General features: G+C 39.2%; 1 protein-coding gene and 1 long non-coding RNA gene across 3 annotated transcripts in view; one reads left to right on the top strand and one right to left on the bottom strand.

The window, feature by feature from the left end:
• Positions 1-6,571: 6,571 nt before the first annotated feature.
• On the bottom strand, positions 6,572-8,504 carry LOC110016506 (uncharacterized). The gene is made up of 2 exons (XR_002291817.2): positions 8,365-8,504; positions 6,572-8,280 (listed from the first exon to the last, which is right to left on the bottom strand). It is a non-coding gene; the product is annotated as an uncharacterized LOC110016506 (long non-coding RNA).
• The window catches only part of LOC101172355 (protein kinase C epsilon type), an 87,139-nt gene continuing 77,500 nt past the window's right edge, over positions 7,709-17,347 (top strand). Inside the window, exons 1-2 of one of the 2 annotated variants that reach the window (XM_011484252.4) lie at positions 7,709-8,266; positions 8,372-8,947. In XM_011484252.4, the coding sequence (XP_011482554.1) occupies positions 8,600-8,947 (348 nt within the window). In that variant the 5' untranslated portion in view covers positions 7,709-8,266; positions 8,372-8,599. The other variant, XM_078932485.1, reaches the window with a different exon arrangement.

The following is a 17,347-nucleotide window of genomic DNA, read 5'->3' on the forward strand; positions in this document are numbered from 1 at the left end:
GTTTTGTAACTAAATTACATGCTTGAGACCAGGATGTGATACAGTCCAAAACATGGGGAATGATCACTGCATTCCAGTGTGTACTTCATGCCTCATAGGTAAGAAAGTTTTTTATGTATCTAACATTTGATAAATTATATTTTCAGTCTATTACTTAACTTTTTTACATAACGTTTGAAACTAATAGTAAATTAGGATAAATTATACCTCAGAGTGGTTGGAAACACTATCTGCACTGTGGCTTAAAAAGTTGAAACCCTCTCTGGCTTTCATGAGAAACAAAAAATGTACCTAAAACATCAAAACTGCCTTTAGAAGCTTTGATAAGTTGCTTTATTGATGTGCCTAAAAAATAACAAAAAGGAACACCATATTAGGAATGAGTTTTATCCTTACTAATGCCGACAACTCCACTGGTACGCTGTTTAAAACAATCCAACTGAATTCTTTGTTCTTTTCCATCTTTTTACAGTTTCAAATTACATTTACTTGACCAAAAACTGTAGCTGATTTCCATTTGGACTCCACACTATCAGAGCAGAGCAGGTGTTCTGGCGCCCTGCCATTTCTGGAGGAAACTGCTGTTTCTTTTGCCTTCACAGCTCTCCCGAGTCCCCCAAAACTACCCGCAGAGAACACTGCTGCTGCTGCTGCTGCTGCTGCTGCCGGTGCTGCTTTTCTTTGCTCTAATTCCAATTTTTGCCAACATTAAAACCATCTGTGTTTTTTCTCAGTTTGAAAGAGTGCTTATCAAATTTCGTTTTCTCATCTGCTTTGCTTTCAAGTTGGGATACTTAGTTTATAAGAGAATTTTTTTTTACTGTTTATTCCTGGGAAGCGAAGTGTTTTTTTTTTCCATTAATAGATCATAAATAGTATCTCTTATGTCATTTTTAACCAGACACTCTTATTTTTTATGGTGTTTTTGCCTAAACTGGTAGAAATTAGACATTATGATTCTGGCCCTGAAGGTCTACCAAACGTGGTGCCATTTTTGAGGCACTGAAGGGCAGCAAAGAGTACTGTGAAAGCTCAATGTTTGCCTGTGGGAAATTGGTTTTGTTTGTTGTTATTCCCGCTGGTTGAGTTGAATCCTATTATGGATCGTTCCTAACCTCCCCTCAAGAGACTGGTATTGATTTGCTTACACAAAGGGCCCTGTACAAAAAAAGGGGGGGAGAAAATAAAGGGGTATTGATTTTTATCAGTTTGTTTATAATTACATGATGCTACAATGAACTACATCAGTGGTAGATGAATGAGGATTGTGAGTATGTACAGAACGTATAGCAGGTGCATGCAAACTCTGGCTTTACTCTGTGAGCACTTGGATTTTTGCTCCAGGGTGTGTAGTGTTTACAAAAGCTGATGTTTGACTGACTCTGCCAGTGGCATGCTTTTATCTAACAATACTAATAATTGAATAAAAAAAAAAAGCAAAAGTAGCATGAGGAGGGTCTGACAAAAACTCAGGGAGAAAAATAAACTGTTTTTGCAGAATGCCAAGAAATATTGGATAACATCTAGTGCCCCCTACTGTTCAAAATCTGCTAATGCAATAACACGTGTGCAACTTTTGAGACTTTTCAGGATTAAAACTTTTTAATATCCCAGCCTAATGTTCATAAAGTGTAAGTTTATTTCCTAACATCGTCAATTTTGCTGAATCCTTGTAAAGGGGAATCAGGTTAAGATTTTGATGATGTTATTGACCCTAAGATGAAAAAGTCTTCATCTTTATCCAGATAATTTTATTTTTGGGACACATACTTCCCTTTGGTTATTATTTTCACCTCTTTTACTTTAACCTTTTCAGGACTATTCCATATGTTCTGCCATCTATTTGCATTTCCTTTCCCTTTTTTTTCACCAATACCTGGAGTTATCAATGATCAGCATTCTCTTCCAGATGTTGGACAAGGTTTGAAAGAATGGGTCCCACGAGGGTTTTGTCTGTGGGTTTTTTGGTAGTCCCACCTGTTCACGCCTCCATGTGTCATGGGTCTGCCACCTCATGTCCCTCATCTTTTTGTTCATCCTGTGTTGCCATGCTCTCATCCTTTGCATTCAAGCTCATGCTCCTCATCAGTTCACCCCAGTACATTTAATTTTAGTAAATGTTCTCAGGTTCTCCACTCCAGTACCAGTTTGTTGTCATTTTCTTGAACCTTCCAGCTTTCTTCTGATGCTTAGTCACAGTTTGCATTTTCCCTGAGGGACATCAACCCATTGGTGCAATTTATCTTTGCTCCAGGGCACTTTCCCTTCATTGGAAAAAACCTCCTCATACGGTGAAGATGAAGAAGGTGTGCATAAAAATGTAAGTGTGAGTTGATAAGGATGTGGATATATGAAGATGCTGGATTGGATATGTGTGGATTTCAAGTCGGTTGTGTTTCTATCAATTTAAGATTTTACTTGACTTTGAAACATTATGGAACCAACCAACCAGAATTTATACTTAAGGCATACCAGACAATGAATTATCTACTTTTTAACAAATTCAAGTATTTAAGTGCAACTATGGTTAACAATATGGTCAGGGTCAGTTAATTAGCTCTGATTTAATCTTGATATGTTCGATATAACCTCTGTGAACCTCTGTCAAAAGTTAAAAACTATTCAATCTAAAAAAAAAAGACTATTTTGTCTGTATGCTTATGTTTTTATTATGGCATAAACACAATGGTTCATTTCTGTTTACTATAATAGTAACAAGTGTCTTATTTCTCTTAAGGGTGAAGTCGGACTCCTGTTTGGTCAGTGAGAAATCAACCTGAATGGTTCTCTAAGTGTTGAAGGTTGCAGATCCCTGTTCTAGAGGATCGTTTCTAGTATCAAAGTTTCTGTGATTCTTCAAGGGTTTACAGTGGACCTGAGCTTTGCATCGCTTCTTATTTTAGCAGCTTCTTTGAGACCAAACAAACACTAAGAGCAGCTGCAGTACATTTAATGCATCATAGCTTCGCAATCAAATAGTTTGGGAGCAACTCCAAGTCATTAAAGTCACTTTGGGCATCTAGGCTGTAGACAGTCTTCCAGAGCAACATGGCTGATCTGTAGGTTGTTGGTTTCTTTCCGGGGGGCAGTAGAGGCTGCTACACAGCAGCTGCTGGGAGCAGAAGACACCAGTGAAGAGGATTTGGAGGCTCTGCTCATGCAGGGTGCCAGAGCTGCCAGCAGTGATCTCCATCAGCATCCTGACTGTCAGCAGTGGGAAAATGTGACCTTCAACTGGATGTCCAGAGTTCTGCATCTCTGTGAAGGTCATGAGGTCATGTCCTCATCTGGCCACAGGCAGTATGATGTTCTTCTGATGGTGAGGAATGGAAGGTGTGCAGACACAAGCCTCTTGGCTCCTGCAAACAGACTACAACGATTCATTTGTCACTTCTATCAGTTTTCTTCAAAGACTAAACTCAAAGGCTACACATAAAAAGCCTTAACAGCTGATTAAAGTCTGAATCAAAAGCTAATCATGTTTTTCATGTTTTAATGTTGTCAAATTTCTATTCTTTTATTTTTGCGATTGTGAAGTCTTTTTGCAGTGGATGTAGTCAACCAATTGCAGCACATTGAGATATTTCAGGCACCACAGATTCATGTAAAAAACTCAACTTTTGTCCATATTGTTTGTGTGCAAAAGAAGTTAAAATAGACTTGATAAATTTTTTGTCAGTCAAATTATCTTTAGCAATGAAAAAGTATGGTCTGCTTCGTCTGCTTTGCATAAAACTCCCTTTTACCCAACCAATAAAAAAATGTAAAAAAAAAGAAAAGAAAAAATCAAATAACAAGACACAACACTGATTGGAGAGGTGTTTTGTGTAACGTCTGTTTAAAGAGTTAGAAGTCAGGTCTAATCAAATCAAGTAAGTAGGAACAACAACCATTAAAATCATCACCACATCTTATGCATCATTTCACAACATCAATCCATCCTGCAATTATTAAAGTAATTTACTGACACCACTTTCCCCCTCATCACTTTGTTACCATCCGTCCCACCGTGCAGCTTTTTATAAACACACTTCAGCTGCTGCCACTTTAGTGTCATTAACATGACTGCCGTCATATAGAACTGTTGAATAAACATAATATTTAAAGACGTCATTTATGAAGGTTGTTCAAAGTGTTTCCAGTGACAGTTTGTTGACGAAAAGCTCTGGAACCTAAACTGTGCACTGAAAAGTGTGTCTGCACATCAACACTTAAAAACAACAAGTCAAAAAACTTCTCCAGATATGCTGCGGCCTTTTTGTTTATGATGATGATGATAGAGTAAACATTTTATTCAAATGGATCAAGTTTTTATAATGTAAAATTGAGTTAAAATATATCAAGAATCTTCTTGTGAGATATTGACGACGTGTCCCTTTATTGGCATTGTTCCAACCATGTGCAGTTTTCCACACAAACCGCAACATTTAACCCTTGTGCTATCTTAGATGACCCCGCTCATACTTTGATGTGTTATTCCTACCATGACAAAGGTGGATAAAGGTGGAAAGATTTCATGTAATCCATGAAAGAAAAAAGGTTCAGAATACTGTCTAGTGGGTCTAGATGACTCCCAATGGTAAAGTGCCTATAGGACAGCACAAGGGTTAAGTGACTTCTGGTAATTGGGGCCAATGGAATTCTTGTCTTGTCATCTTTTGGGTTTCGTTAACTACTGTTTTATTTTTGACAACTGGCCTAAATCTATCAACTGACCCAAACCTTCTGACATAACTTGGATGTCACACCTTCCTCGGCAAAGCGCTTTCAAGCAGCCACTTCCAATGAAAAGTCTATATAAATGCGCATAAATGCACGTTTCTAGCTTTTGTGTCCAAAACTCCTGTGTTCACCCGTAGCTCCGCAAGTTACGACCGTTCTCGGGCTCTACATACCAAACACATGGTCATTGAACATGCATTGTGAGTTAAACCAGGTCAAATTTTGACCAATTCACTAGTTTGATTCTGTTGAGCAATCAAACCATTTAACTGAACAACCCTGTCATTGCAGCTTCTCATTGACTCAGCAGCAAGTAAATTAGGGATATCTGAAGAATTAGCAGGACAGCCTAGAGGTCTTGATTTAGACACCGTACTCTGAAGGATTGATTAATTCCAACCTACTCATCCACAAGGGGGCACTTCAGGCCTTTGCCACAAAAAACATTGAGGACTTTTTCTGGTACGTGCAGGTCAGGCCCTAGTTCATTAAAAACATTAAGTGTCTCTGAGTGATCATGGATTCCTACAACTATTTATATCAGGGATGGGCAACTCCTGGCCTCAAGGGCCACTGTGTCTGCATTCCAAATATCCAAGCCCTACTCCTGACTGATTACTGGATCAGGTGTGTCCCGCCAATTAGAATATGCTGGTATGTTGGAAAACATGCAGGAACGCGACCCTTGAGGCCTGGAGTTAACTATCCCTGGTTTACATCATTAACCAAATCAACGTCACAGCCGAAAATTATGTCACGTAAAAAAGAAATTGGAAATAGAAGGAAATTTCAAATGCATATATGCATCCATAGGTCTCAAGGGTTCAATACTCACTACATCCAATCAAAACCTTCCTTGTTAGCCTTTTAGTTACATTAGCTACATTTTGATTATGTCATGTTTAAGTTCAGTTTTCGTTTATTTCAGTGTATTATCTTTACTTCCTGAGTAATTCCATAGATCCAGTCAAGTCTATCTCAGGTTTCCAACACTTTGACCAAATAGGTCATGATTTTTTTAGCAGCTGTATAACAGATTAACATGTTTTTTCCCTTGACTTCAGACAATATTGGGCCCAAATGAGCAACTATAGGGATAGCAAGCTTAGCTGCAGTAAAGGAAATTGAAAAAAAACTACAAGGTACTGAACTTAATTTAGTTTAAAGTATGTGTTGTGTGGGTCTGGTATCTTAAGATGATTTGACATAGTGTATGGCATCCTTAACCCTTTTCAATTTGGCTGGCTTTGGGATGTAATTCTGGGCATTACTTGAGCTTTGGAGAGCTTGCCATCAGCTGCTCCCACATGTTAACTTTCCTGCTGGCTCGGGTACTTAAATAACAGATGTTTAAAAAAATGTCAGAGGGAATCCAAGAAATTACCAGCGCAGCATCCAGAATGGTCTCGAGACATTGACATTTTACTTATGTATTAGCAAACATTCCACTAATCCTGGCTGTATTTGTTTGGGGGGAAATAAAAAAATGTAGTTTGATTATAAAGAGCTTTGATTTTTTAAAGTTTTTATACATTTTTTTTAAGTTTGCTAAATAAAATCCCACCTTAACCAAGTTTGTGGATCAACTGCACCGTTTTTTTTTTACCATGTAGTCTGAGATTAAAGTAGAGTATATTGCTAAAATGCAGGTTATAATTAAATATGTACAACTGATGAAGTCATAGGATAAGTTTAAAATATATCTTAATTGCTAATGACACTTTCTTTTTTAATTTGGCAATTGATTTACAACAAATAGAAGAGGTGGTCCAAGCAGAACTGAAAAAAAGAGGTTTGATGTAAATAAAAGATCACTAAATTGAAAAAAGAGAAAAAACTTTTTTAAAAATTATATTTAGCTAAAGAAATAAAAATCTCAATATTTAATTTGAAATAGATGGTAAAAGTATTGACAAAGTGAAGAAAGATACATTTTAAATTCATAATATCAAAACAAGAATATTAACAACTGCTTTTTTACATAATTTTAAGTCAGCTCTAGATAACAAAGCACTGTATTAATTGTATGACTCCGTGATTGTTCCATATCAAAAGTACTGCATTGAAATTTAGAGGAACACATGTAAAACATACTTAAGTTCAATTTTAGTTTTACAAAAAAAGGCGATAAGAATAATATCTGGCAGTAATTATTGTGATCCATTCAATCCAACATTCAGTAAATTGAAAATATTAAAATGTAAAGATTTAGTTGATTTGCATAAAGCACATCAGAACACAAAGAACCTTAAAAAAATAAAAGGATGCAATATTTTCTCTAGGTCAAAAGTCTGGACAAAAACATAAGAAAAATGTATTTTAGATTAAATGAGAATGGAACAATCTAAAACAATCAAATATTGAAATCAAATAATAAATTACCTTCAAAAACATGTTAGAAAAGAATTGCTATAAAAATACACTTTGTTGCTGATTTCCAGGTACCAAAATTTAGAGACACACATATGTTAGCGCTTTGGGCCTTCGTAAGAAGGTAGAAAGCGCTATATAAGTATACGCCATTTATATGTTAGTGCTCGTGTTATTCTAAACTGAATGTTTTTGATTGATGTAAGCACCATACATTGTAGCTTTTTTTCTTTTAAATATTTTTCTTTATTCTTAGTATGTAAAGGGGGAAAAAGTTTTCTTCTTTCCCTTTCATTCCTTTTATGCTGATTTTGTTTTTGTAGAGCAGCATGGGGTTTTTCTTTTGCAGATTCTTCAGAAATTCCTCTAGTTTAAATGCCACTTGTGCTTCCTAAGAGTCTAACTTACTGAACTCTAAAGTGTTTTTTTTCTTTATTGGCATAAAAAAAGGATTGGTAAAAGATATATAAAATGTCAGGAATGCACTTTCAGGTATCACAGATTGTGTATATACCGTGCAGCACAGAGTCTGATCATGAGGATGCAATGGTTTGCAGTCATCTGTTTGACATTCCTCTCATGCCTCACATATCCCTGCATTCATCCTCTGAGGTCCCATCTTTTGTGGAGTTGGCAGTTTATTGAGAAGATGGATGTTCATTATTATGTCTGCACCTTTCATTTCGGCTGATTCTTTTTCCCTGTACACCATTTTAAAAATGAAGCATACTTTTAGAAGTACAGGAGCTTTGCTCAAATGGATGTATTTTAATTTAACAAAATAAAAGTCGTGGATTTTCCCTGCGAGCTGCGCAAAGCCTGACGCGTTTGTCGCATTTCCTGCGCAGCTCAGCCACAGCCGCGCGGTGGAGGAGTGGAGACAGCCCGAGGTACGTCCACGGAAAGTTCCACGCAGCAGCAGCAGTGGATGAGAGCAGGCCCTGCAGCAGGACACCCTGTTTACATCTCCGCCCCCCTCCCCCGAACTCGCTGCTTTTCCACCCCGCCCCTGCTGCGGCACACGCCAGCCGCCGTCTGGTCGTAGCGGTCCGGGCTCGAACATCTCTGAGGAGCCTCTGCCAGCAGGTATCTGGAGCCTCCCTCCCACCTACTCGGTGCCATGCAACACCCAGGGACCCCCGCTTCACCCGGGGAGCTCTTCAACGCCTCGACGGTAACGGCTCACGTCTGCTAGTAGAAAAAAGAAGAAGAAAAAAAATGTTTTTATTTTATTTTGGTAACCTTGTAGCAGTTCATGTTTCTTCCGCGCACTTTTAAGGAAGGCTTCCCGGGCTGACGGTCGACTCTCTGCGGGGAATTTCGAACACATTTGTCTTAAAAACACCCAGACTAAATTCTGAACAGCAACAGTCAGACTTCGCTTCAGAACTGAACTCGAGTGGGGTTCTGCTCGTGGAACCACCAGTTGAACGGAGCATTTGTGTCTGGAGCGGCGCGAGGAGCTTCGGAGGAGAAACCTTCCGCGGTGGAAACAAGTACCGGCGCCATGGTGGTCTTCAATGGACAGCTGAGGATCAAGATCTGCGAGGCTCTGGACCTCAAGCCCACCGCCTGGTCCCTGCGTCACGCCGTCGGCCCGAAGACCCAAACCTTCCTGCTGGACACCTACATCGCCCTGAACGTGGACGACTCTCGCGTGGGGCAGACCTCTACCAAGCAGAAGACCAACAGCCCCACGTGGAACGACGAGTTCACAACGGAGGTCCACGACGGCCGGAGGATAGAGCTGTCAGTCTTCCACGACGCGCCCATCGGCTACGACGACTTTGTGGCCAACTGCATCATCCAGTTTGAGGACATCCTGCACAACGGCAGCAAGCACTTGGAGGAGTGGGTGAGTCACGCGTGTGGCAACAGTCAGTGAGGGACTGAGGGTGCAGCCAAACTGCCCACTTCAACAGCAAAACACAAACCAGCTGAGTCAGCAAACATTTTCCTGCCACTTTTTTTTTTTAAACTGAAATGCACAATCATCCAAGTATGGATGTGCAGGGATCCAGAAGTCTCCTCAGCTGTTTTCTAGCAAAGCGCCTATTTCTGCAGAAAAGTGCATTTATCCAACGTGGTTTAGTGTAACCTAAAGCTGGTGGATGCAAAGCGCTTTAGTTCAATGAATATTTCATGAGGAGAAATGGACAGATTGCATTTTTCTGCAGTGTTTCTCATCTGTTCTGGGTCCCAGAGTTGGGTTTGAAAGGTTTTAGTTGTTACTGCAAATACATTCCCTGGTGGAGTTTAAAAGGTGGGAACAACAATAATAATAAACCAAACAAACTTTGAAAACCGAATTTGTTATTTTGCAGATGATAAAATGGAAACGGCAGCAGGATCAGATGTGCATTTATCATTCCAAGAGTTGTTTAGATTGGTGGTTTATTTTATAATAAAAGTCATTAACTGAGATGGATTTGAGGTTTTATGCTTCGTCCACACTGGACATGTGACGCATGTTCAAGAAAAACACATTCATGAGCAAGCTTTTTGCACATGGCGTTCACACTGGACAAGCAGAGTGGGGCTTCTTCTTCTATTTCTTTTACTACTGTTTACTAGAGCATGTCCGCCACCTACAGCTGGAAGAGGCTTGCTTCAAAATGTTGAAGTGGTGCAAATCTTGCGATTCTTGCTCCAGGCTTTATCCTGATAGATGAACCACTTGGTGTCATAAAATTCCAGCCAGGCACAAACTTAAATGATGACTTTCTCCTCCATGATTACTTTTCAAACAGTTGATACTTCCGTGAATTAAAGTCATCCATACCTCATAACTAAATCTGAATCCCAGATTGATCAAAGATTGAACTGGTTTGACTTGCAACGCTTGTTCAGTGGCCATGCAATTTGTAAGAAGAGATTGTGCAAACCTATGCAGACGCCCAAAACGCGTTGGTACGCGCATTTATAAGATGATTTCATTGAAAGCGGTTGAATTGAATGTGTGTTGCAGAGGCTGGTGTGAACATAGCTTCAGTTCAGATTTATACCCTAAATGGCTTGTTTTCTTTTTATTTATTCACGTTGTGTGAATGAATAGTGTGCAAAAAGGAGATCTTTGCTATTACCCATGGTCCAGAGGGAGCAGTGTGCTGCAGATCTAGCTTTGCTCAGGAATTATTTGTTGTCTTAACCCCTGATTACAACCCCAGATCATGAGTTCCAAGTAGACACGCATCAGGTATCATTCTCTTTCAGTGTTTGCTTAAACCCCACTGTGAATTTAATTTACAGGTGCAGACACAATCCCCCGGGTTATCCAAAACTAGAAATGAGTCATGCTTCTTGTAGGTATTCACGTTTTAAATTTATACATTTCATATGAATAAACTAGTTATTTTGTTCCAATTTTAGTCAGTTTAACACTATTATGTAGTTTATCTAGTCTAGTTTATCATGTAGTTTAAAAGACCAGCTCATCAAAAAATGGTACATGGTTAAAAAAAACAAAAAATAAGTTAACAATACATACATTTCCCTTTATATGGTTTGTCGAAGATGTAAAGCAGGATCAAACCTAAAAAGGTCTGTTTAAACATTATTAAATTATCTTTATTCACTACTAAACAAGATTTTAGTTCAATTTAGATTTAAAAAAGTCTAAAGCTTCTTAAGCCTTAAAATGTATCTTTAAGCCATTTCTACTAAAAAAATAAAAATAAAAAAAAGGAAGTGACAGAATGTCATCATTGGGTAAGTACCCAAGTTACCAAACAACGCATTGGTTAAACTTTACGTTCCACAATCTCTCAAGCTTGAGCTTGTCTCCAGTCTAATCAGGTATTAGATCAACAACTGATGTCATTTTGGAGCAACTCAAGAGCTTCTGCAATTTTCTGGTGAGTAATGCTAACGTACACAGCAGAGGCAGAGCTGGACTTCTGCTAAGGGAAGATGTCTCTAATGTGATGACTCAATCTTTGAAACCAGGATTTCAGTCATTAGTTTGATTGCGTAATGCAATCAAACTAATGCTGTCTTTTATCTGGTTTTCTCTATACATTTAAAATGTACCACTATTACACTTCCTAACCATGTTTTGGTTGCCACAGACCTTTAACCTTTGAAATAAAGAAATAATTAAAGAGCGGATTTACCAGCTGCTAATTGAGCGTTTGTTTAATTTTGGCTTAACCTATTTTTGCATTCATCATTTCTGCAATTCTCTCCCCTTTTTTTAAGAGTCCAACTTTAATTTATTCTATATCATGCTAAAAGTAAATAAGAAGGTCATGTTGCAAGAAAAAAAAAGGATCTAGATTCTTGGTGGTAACAGGAAAAGAAGTCATTAACATTTATGAAAAGGCAACACAAATGTATCAGAAGACAAAAGCCTTGAGTCATTACTGTAGGAAACAGAGGATTCTATCAAGTAGAGTTCTTATCCGTGCCTGGAGCATTCAAAGGTTATTTAGTTTTTAGCTCTGGTACAACCACAGTAGCATTTAGCTTCACAACATTAGTGAACATTTGACTTAAGCGTTTCAAAAGTTAAATAAACTTGTAGACTGGAACATAAACAATCTACCACAGTAAGTAAGTAGTACCAATGGTATTGATTGTAAATTAGAAAAAGGCATAAAGATTGCTGAGATGCAGTAGGTTCAGGCCACTTAAAAAAAAAAAGACTACCGTAAATTCCGGACTACAAAGCGCACCCGATTACAAGCCGCACCCACCCATTTTTACGTGTTTAACTACTTTTATACATACACAAGCCGCGTCAGAGTACAAGCCGCGCATGTGTTAGGCGATATTTAGGCGATATTTCCTGACAGATCACGCCCAGCATCCCAGAGTGAGTACAGTTCATTAGTACATTGTGGGTGTAGCCAGCTTTGCCTCTGGCTCATGCATTTAGGTGTATCGACATCTGTCAAACAGCATGGACCTGTATTCTGTTCACAAGTTCCTCAGTTATGGTGTTTTTATTTCATTCTTTTTTTTTTTTTTTTACTTATTGAAAATCTAGGTATCATACATAAAATTACAAACAGTAACCATACATACATCCCTCAGTTATGATGAGGAAATTTACATCCGCGATTCCACATTTCCCATGAGTCTTAGGGGCTAAAGGCGGGGCCAACGCCCGGCTCGCCATACTGTTGTATGTGTTTAAGAATGAGCAAGTATCAGCAGTGCATGGAGGGGTGAACGGGTAAAGCTCTCCTTCCGCTTGTGTCGCGGCAGCGTTATGGGAGTAACAGGACTGGTTAAAAAACACAACGGTAAAATAAAGCAGCGGCGACTGAAAAGCGCGCGCCTCAGCGCGATACGCGCGCCTCAGTGCGGCGCGTGCGTCAGAATTCAGAAGCCTCTGCACTCCGCGGACGCCTCTGCGCTCCGCTCCCGCCCCGCGCGCTCCTTGTCTCCCCTTCCTATTTACTCCGACACCTCTGGCCAGGGCGGCTTCAAGGAGGAGCACTTCGTCCCCGTTGCGCCGGTGGACCGAGCAAATCGTGTCTGTGCAAAGCAATCTGACTTAATACTGTACGTTTTGTGGAAGAGGGGCGGATGCGTTGTTGCGTGTGGGAGCCATCAGACTGCCATCGGCCCCGCAGCTCTTTAAGAGCAGCAGGAGGAGAAGATGTCTCCAACTCACACGGAGGCTGTGAGCTTTTCAAAGCAAAATTCCGCTTTTACGGTTTCCTTAGAAACCGTAAATGGAGTGTACATTCACTCCATGCGCTGTTCTCACCGTCACGTAGTAAACCGGCTTTTCCAAACCCGTTGGTGATGGTGGACTTTTTTACGCTGCTTTTAACGATTGCTTTTAACTTGAAAGCTTCATCATATTGTAGCGGCGATCACGTGCACGTTGGGTCTAATGGTCCCAAAGGATTCTGGGATGCGGCCGGGCATGCGTGTTTCGTTTTGTTGAACCATGACTGAAGTGTCTAAGACCTAAAGTCAAGTCCATGCTGTTTGGCTGCCAAGAGGTGTGTTGAAAAGAAATGCCTTGTGCTTGGAGTTGGATAAAGAGTTCAAACTATTCACTGAGTTCGAAAGTACGTACACGGCGGCCGCCAATTAAATCCATAAATTAGCCGCGTCACTGAAAAAGCCGCAGGGCTGTAAGCGCAGGAAAAAAGTAGCGGCTTGTAGTCCGGAAATTACGGTAGTTAATAAGAAAATCACTAGTTAATGTCCTGTCCTTTTCCACACTACCTTCTTTCACACATTTGATTATGGTAGTGTCATCTGAAAAAGTCTACATCAAATTGTTCTGTGTTGTACATGGATGTCCGCTCTCTAAAGGTGAGAGGGCTAGTACAGTCCCTGTGGTGCCCTTTGTGCTATAGTTCTCTCTCCTCATTGAGATGTAGTAGGGCTCATTGTAAAAGGAAGATGACATTCTCTACCTTCACATTCTTCTAAGGGCAATCTGAGGGTTAGGTCTTGATGTGTTTCAGATGTGGGAGACTATCCACTCCACCATCAGATGGACAGTAAATCCTACAGACTTGAATTCACCAAGGTTCTCTTCCATGATTCTCTTCTTTTCATTTAGTCACAACTGTCCTTCTGGGTAGCTGTGCTCCTGTTAATATTTGGCTGCTCCTGTCTACGACACTCCATGGTCTCAGACAACCCATACAAGTAAACTCCCGTAGGAGTGCATGTGACTAAGGCTTTGGTCACCAAAATGATGTGTTCTAAAGTTCTGGAACTTTATCTAAACACTTGTTGAGGATGCTCCTTTGGCTTATTTATTTCTGCACCACCTTCAAAACTGAGGACACGGCCTTTTGAAACCAGCTGTCTGCTTGGAGCTGAATCTCCTCCACTCTTGTCTGACCCGATCGACAGCAGTAGAGAAAGAAGGAGAGATGTGGGTGAATGAAGCCAGCAATGGTCAGGTAGGCAAAGAAAGATGGCTGCGGAGAGTTGCTGTACTTTGGATTACATTGTTGTTGTTGTTTCCCTTTCGGCTTTTCCCATCAGGGGTCACCACAGCGAACAAGTCGCACGGTAAACTTGGCAATGTTTTACGCCGAATGCCCTTCCTGACACAACCCTCTCAAAGCAACCGGGCTTGGGACCGGCACAGAAGTAGAGAAAGGAACAGGGAGCAGCCCGGAGTCGAACCCTGGTTTCACGGACGGAAGGCGCCGTAAACCAGCACGAGCTAAACCGGCTCCCTGTACTTGGGTTACATTATGTATCAAAAATTCTATAAAAATAAAGATTGATTTGATTTGTAAAAAAAAAACACAGATTTAGTCATTTTACCTTTTTAAACTTTTTCTTGGCTGTAGAACTCTCTTTGTAGGCTGTTCTGAAGTGCTTATAGGGACCTAGTCGCAATAAAATTAAAATAATTTATCCGTCAAATAAGCAATAAGAAGACTGCTCGTGAGTTCAAACTGTTGTTACATATCTTATTAGACATGTCAGATGTGTGCCATTTTTTGGTATTCTATTCCAAGATCCCAAAAAATACATTATTTACTGTCTTCATTTTCATTCCTTTCATTTTGGGTTGAAAAAAAAAGATAAAAAACTTAGAATTTAACCATATGGGTAGATTTGACTGCAGAATGTAGCCTCTGTTTCTCTTTTTTTGCCATTAACATAGCACAAAAATTATATGGAATAGTTTTTACTAATGATTGCATGGGGTATCCTTTTTTCACAAGGCTATGTAGCTTTGGAGTTTTTTCCTTTATTATTAATTTAGAATTTGTATTTTTGTTATCTTTTTTGGTCTAATGCAAAAGTGAAGATTGACTTCAGATCAATTTTTGGAAAACCTTGGAAAAAAATGCCCTTTACTACAAAATCTGAATGTTTTAGAAATAGGAAATATCCTGGTTTATGCTATATATTTTATCTAATACTGGATTTCTTTTTAAGTTCTTCTTTTAGGCTTAACATACAAGTGTTTAAACAAATATTTTGTTTTTTTATGGCTTGATCCTTAGTGTTTGCACAGTGACGTGCCCCCTGTTTCTTTCCCTCAAAAAGATATATAACCCAGCATAGATTTTTGGGCTGCGCAGTGGTTAGCGCTCTTGCTTTACAGCAAGAAGAATCTCAGAATCACCAATGGGGGACCTTTCTGTGTGAAGTTTGCATGTTCGTCCCGTGCATGCGTGACTTTTCTCTTATGACGGCGGCTTGAAAAAAAAAAGGTTTCGAGACAAGGAAATTATTAGATCCTTCTAGAAATACAGGAAGGCATCTTAATAAAAGATCAATTGCATCTACCTTAATATTCTCTTCTAAAGCAGTCGTCGGTTGTATAAGGAGGTCCATATATAAGTGCGAAAAAAATTGTCCTTTTACATTATCAATTTGTGCTTCTGCAAAAAAACAAATAAACATTATTTTAACACTCCTATAGAAAATTTACTGGTGTAATCTTCACACACTTTCAAAGAAAGATGTTTTTTCTGTGTGCAAACACAGATCTACAGATACAAATTTATTTAAACCTATTTACAACCACAGAAATACTCTGAACGGATTAACCGTTTGGCTCCTTTCTCCTGTTGGTAGCCATTTGTTCTGTGTTAATCAATCAAATTGGAAAATGTTACTTTGATTAATGGATGTTAGTCTTTTTTTTCTTGTAGTTATTTTAAAAATCTGGGATTATTCTAAGTCCATCACCTCATCATGCTAAATGTCCGTTAAGCCAGACGTCCTTCGAGATTTTGGATTATTGTACCAAATTATCTAATCATTTCTATACTTCTGTTTTTTTAACAACTGTTGAATGATTAGTAAAGCCTGTGCTTATTGTAGCACTAAAACTTTGACACGTTCTGTTTTTGTGATAACTATGCTTTAGTCTGTTCTCCACACCTGCAGACTCTTTTTCTATTTGATTTATTTCATGCCTCTGTGGTGTTTATACAGACATACTGTGCTAAGAAAACCTTATTTAGGATTTATTTAAAGAAATGACACATGTTAGACCTTTACACAACCCTTTGTTAAACTTCTGCCTCATTTGGAATCCTACATTGAAAGCATCACTTCAAAGAAAGGTGGTGGTGGCAGCAACGTGTCGTCTCTGACTCGGGGAGCTTAGGCATGCAAACATTTGCAAGTTTCACTTGAGAGGAGCATGTGAACAGGAACCTAAAAGCCACGTTGTGACTTGTAAGTGATGTTTTTTTTCTTTTTGAAGGTTGTTCCCATTCAAGCCTGTACAATGTCTGTTAACAGACACCTTTGTCAGAAAATGCTGGTCGAACAGATCATCTAGCACAGCACACACACACACACTGTCATTATGGTAAATCCTCTACCAAGAAATTGAAACTCATTATTCAAGCAAGCATTTCGATCTGACCCTGAGTGAGTTCTGCTACATTGGACAGAGAAATGGAGAAACAATGTCAGTTGACGGTGAAATTTTCACTATCTACTCTATAGTCCAACAAGGTTTTTAGAATCATTTGTGAATTTTGAGATTTAAACAGAGAAAGGGAAATAGTGCCATGGCAAAGGGACCATCTGACGTGAAAAGGAGATGGGTTTCCTATGTCCATCATGGGTCTCAGCACTCCTCTGAACAGGGATTTGATTTGTTGGGCAGCGGTCCTGTCGTTAAAAAGAGAAAGGCTTTTGAAAAAACGTCTCTGTATGGTGATGGAGCGAAACGGGCGGGGTGTAAAGCAGAAGACTGCAACACAAAGTCGGCTGTCAATTTTTAAATGACTGAACGACAGAGCTTTGGAAGAGAAGGGTGACGGGTGGGCGAGACTACACTGTTTGTACTGTAGGGATTTATTTGAAATTAATAAGTAAGGCTTCGCTGTTGCCTTTGAAACTATTGGCTTGTAAAAGCAACATAATTACACATTAATGCATACATGTGTTGAGTAGAATTCACAAGCAGAAATAATGTGTCCAAAATGCATTACATCAAGTATGTCACTGAATCATAAGATTTTTTTTTTTAAATAAGTATCAAGTTTTTTGTATCTCTGTTGCTGGAACACATCCAAAAAGGCTGAAGATATGTTCATAACGTTGAGTTTGAATGCTAAATAACTAATGAGTTCAAGATAGGAGAGTATTGGTTCCACAATTGCATGATACTTCTTTATCAAAACGGTGCTCTACTGTTTTCATAGTGTTAAAATCTGTTGTCATAAAAAATCAGAGCTTAAAACTGCCTTCAAATGTAGCACGTGTGAGTCTTGTGCCCATGACAACTGCACCAAGAAAGTGTCGGGCAAATCAGGTTAAACGGGGTAAGCCTACAATGAACAATTTTGCA

This window comes from Oryzias latipes, chromosome 15 (assembly GCF_053564925.1).
Source record: "Oryzias latipes strain Hd-rR chromosome 15, Olatipes_Hd-rR_3.1".
Classification (NCBI taxonomy): Eukaryota; Metazoa; Chordata; class Actinopteri; order Beloniformes; family Adrianichthyidae; genus Oryzias; species Oryzias latipes.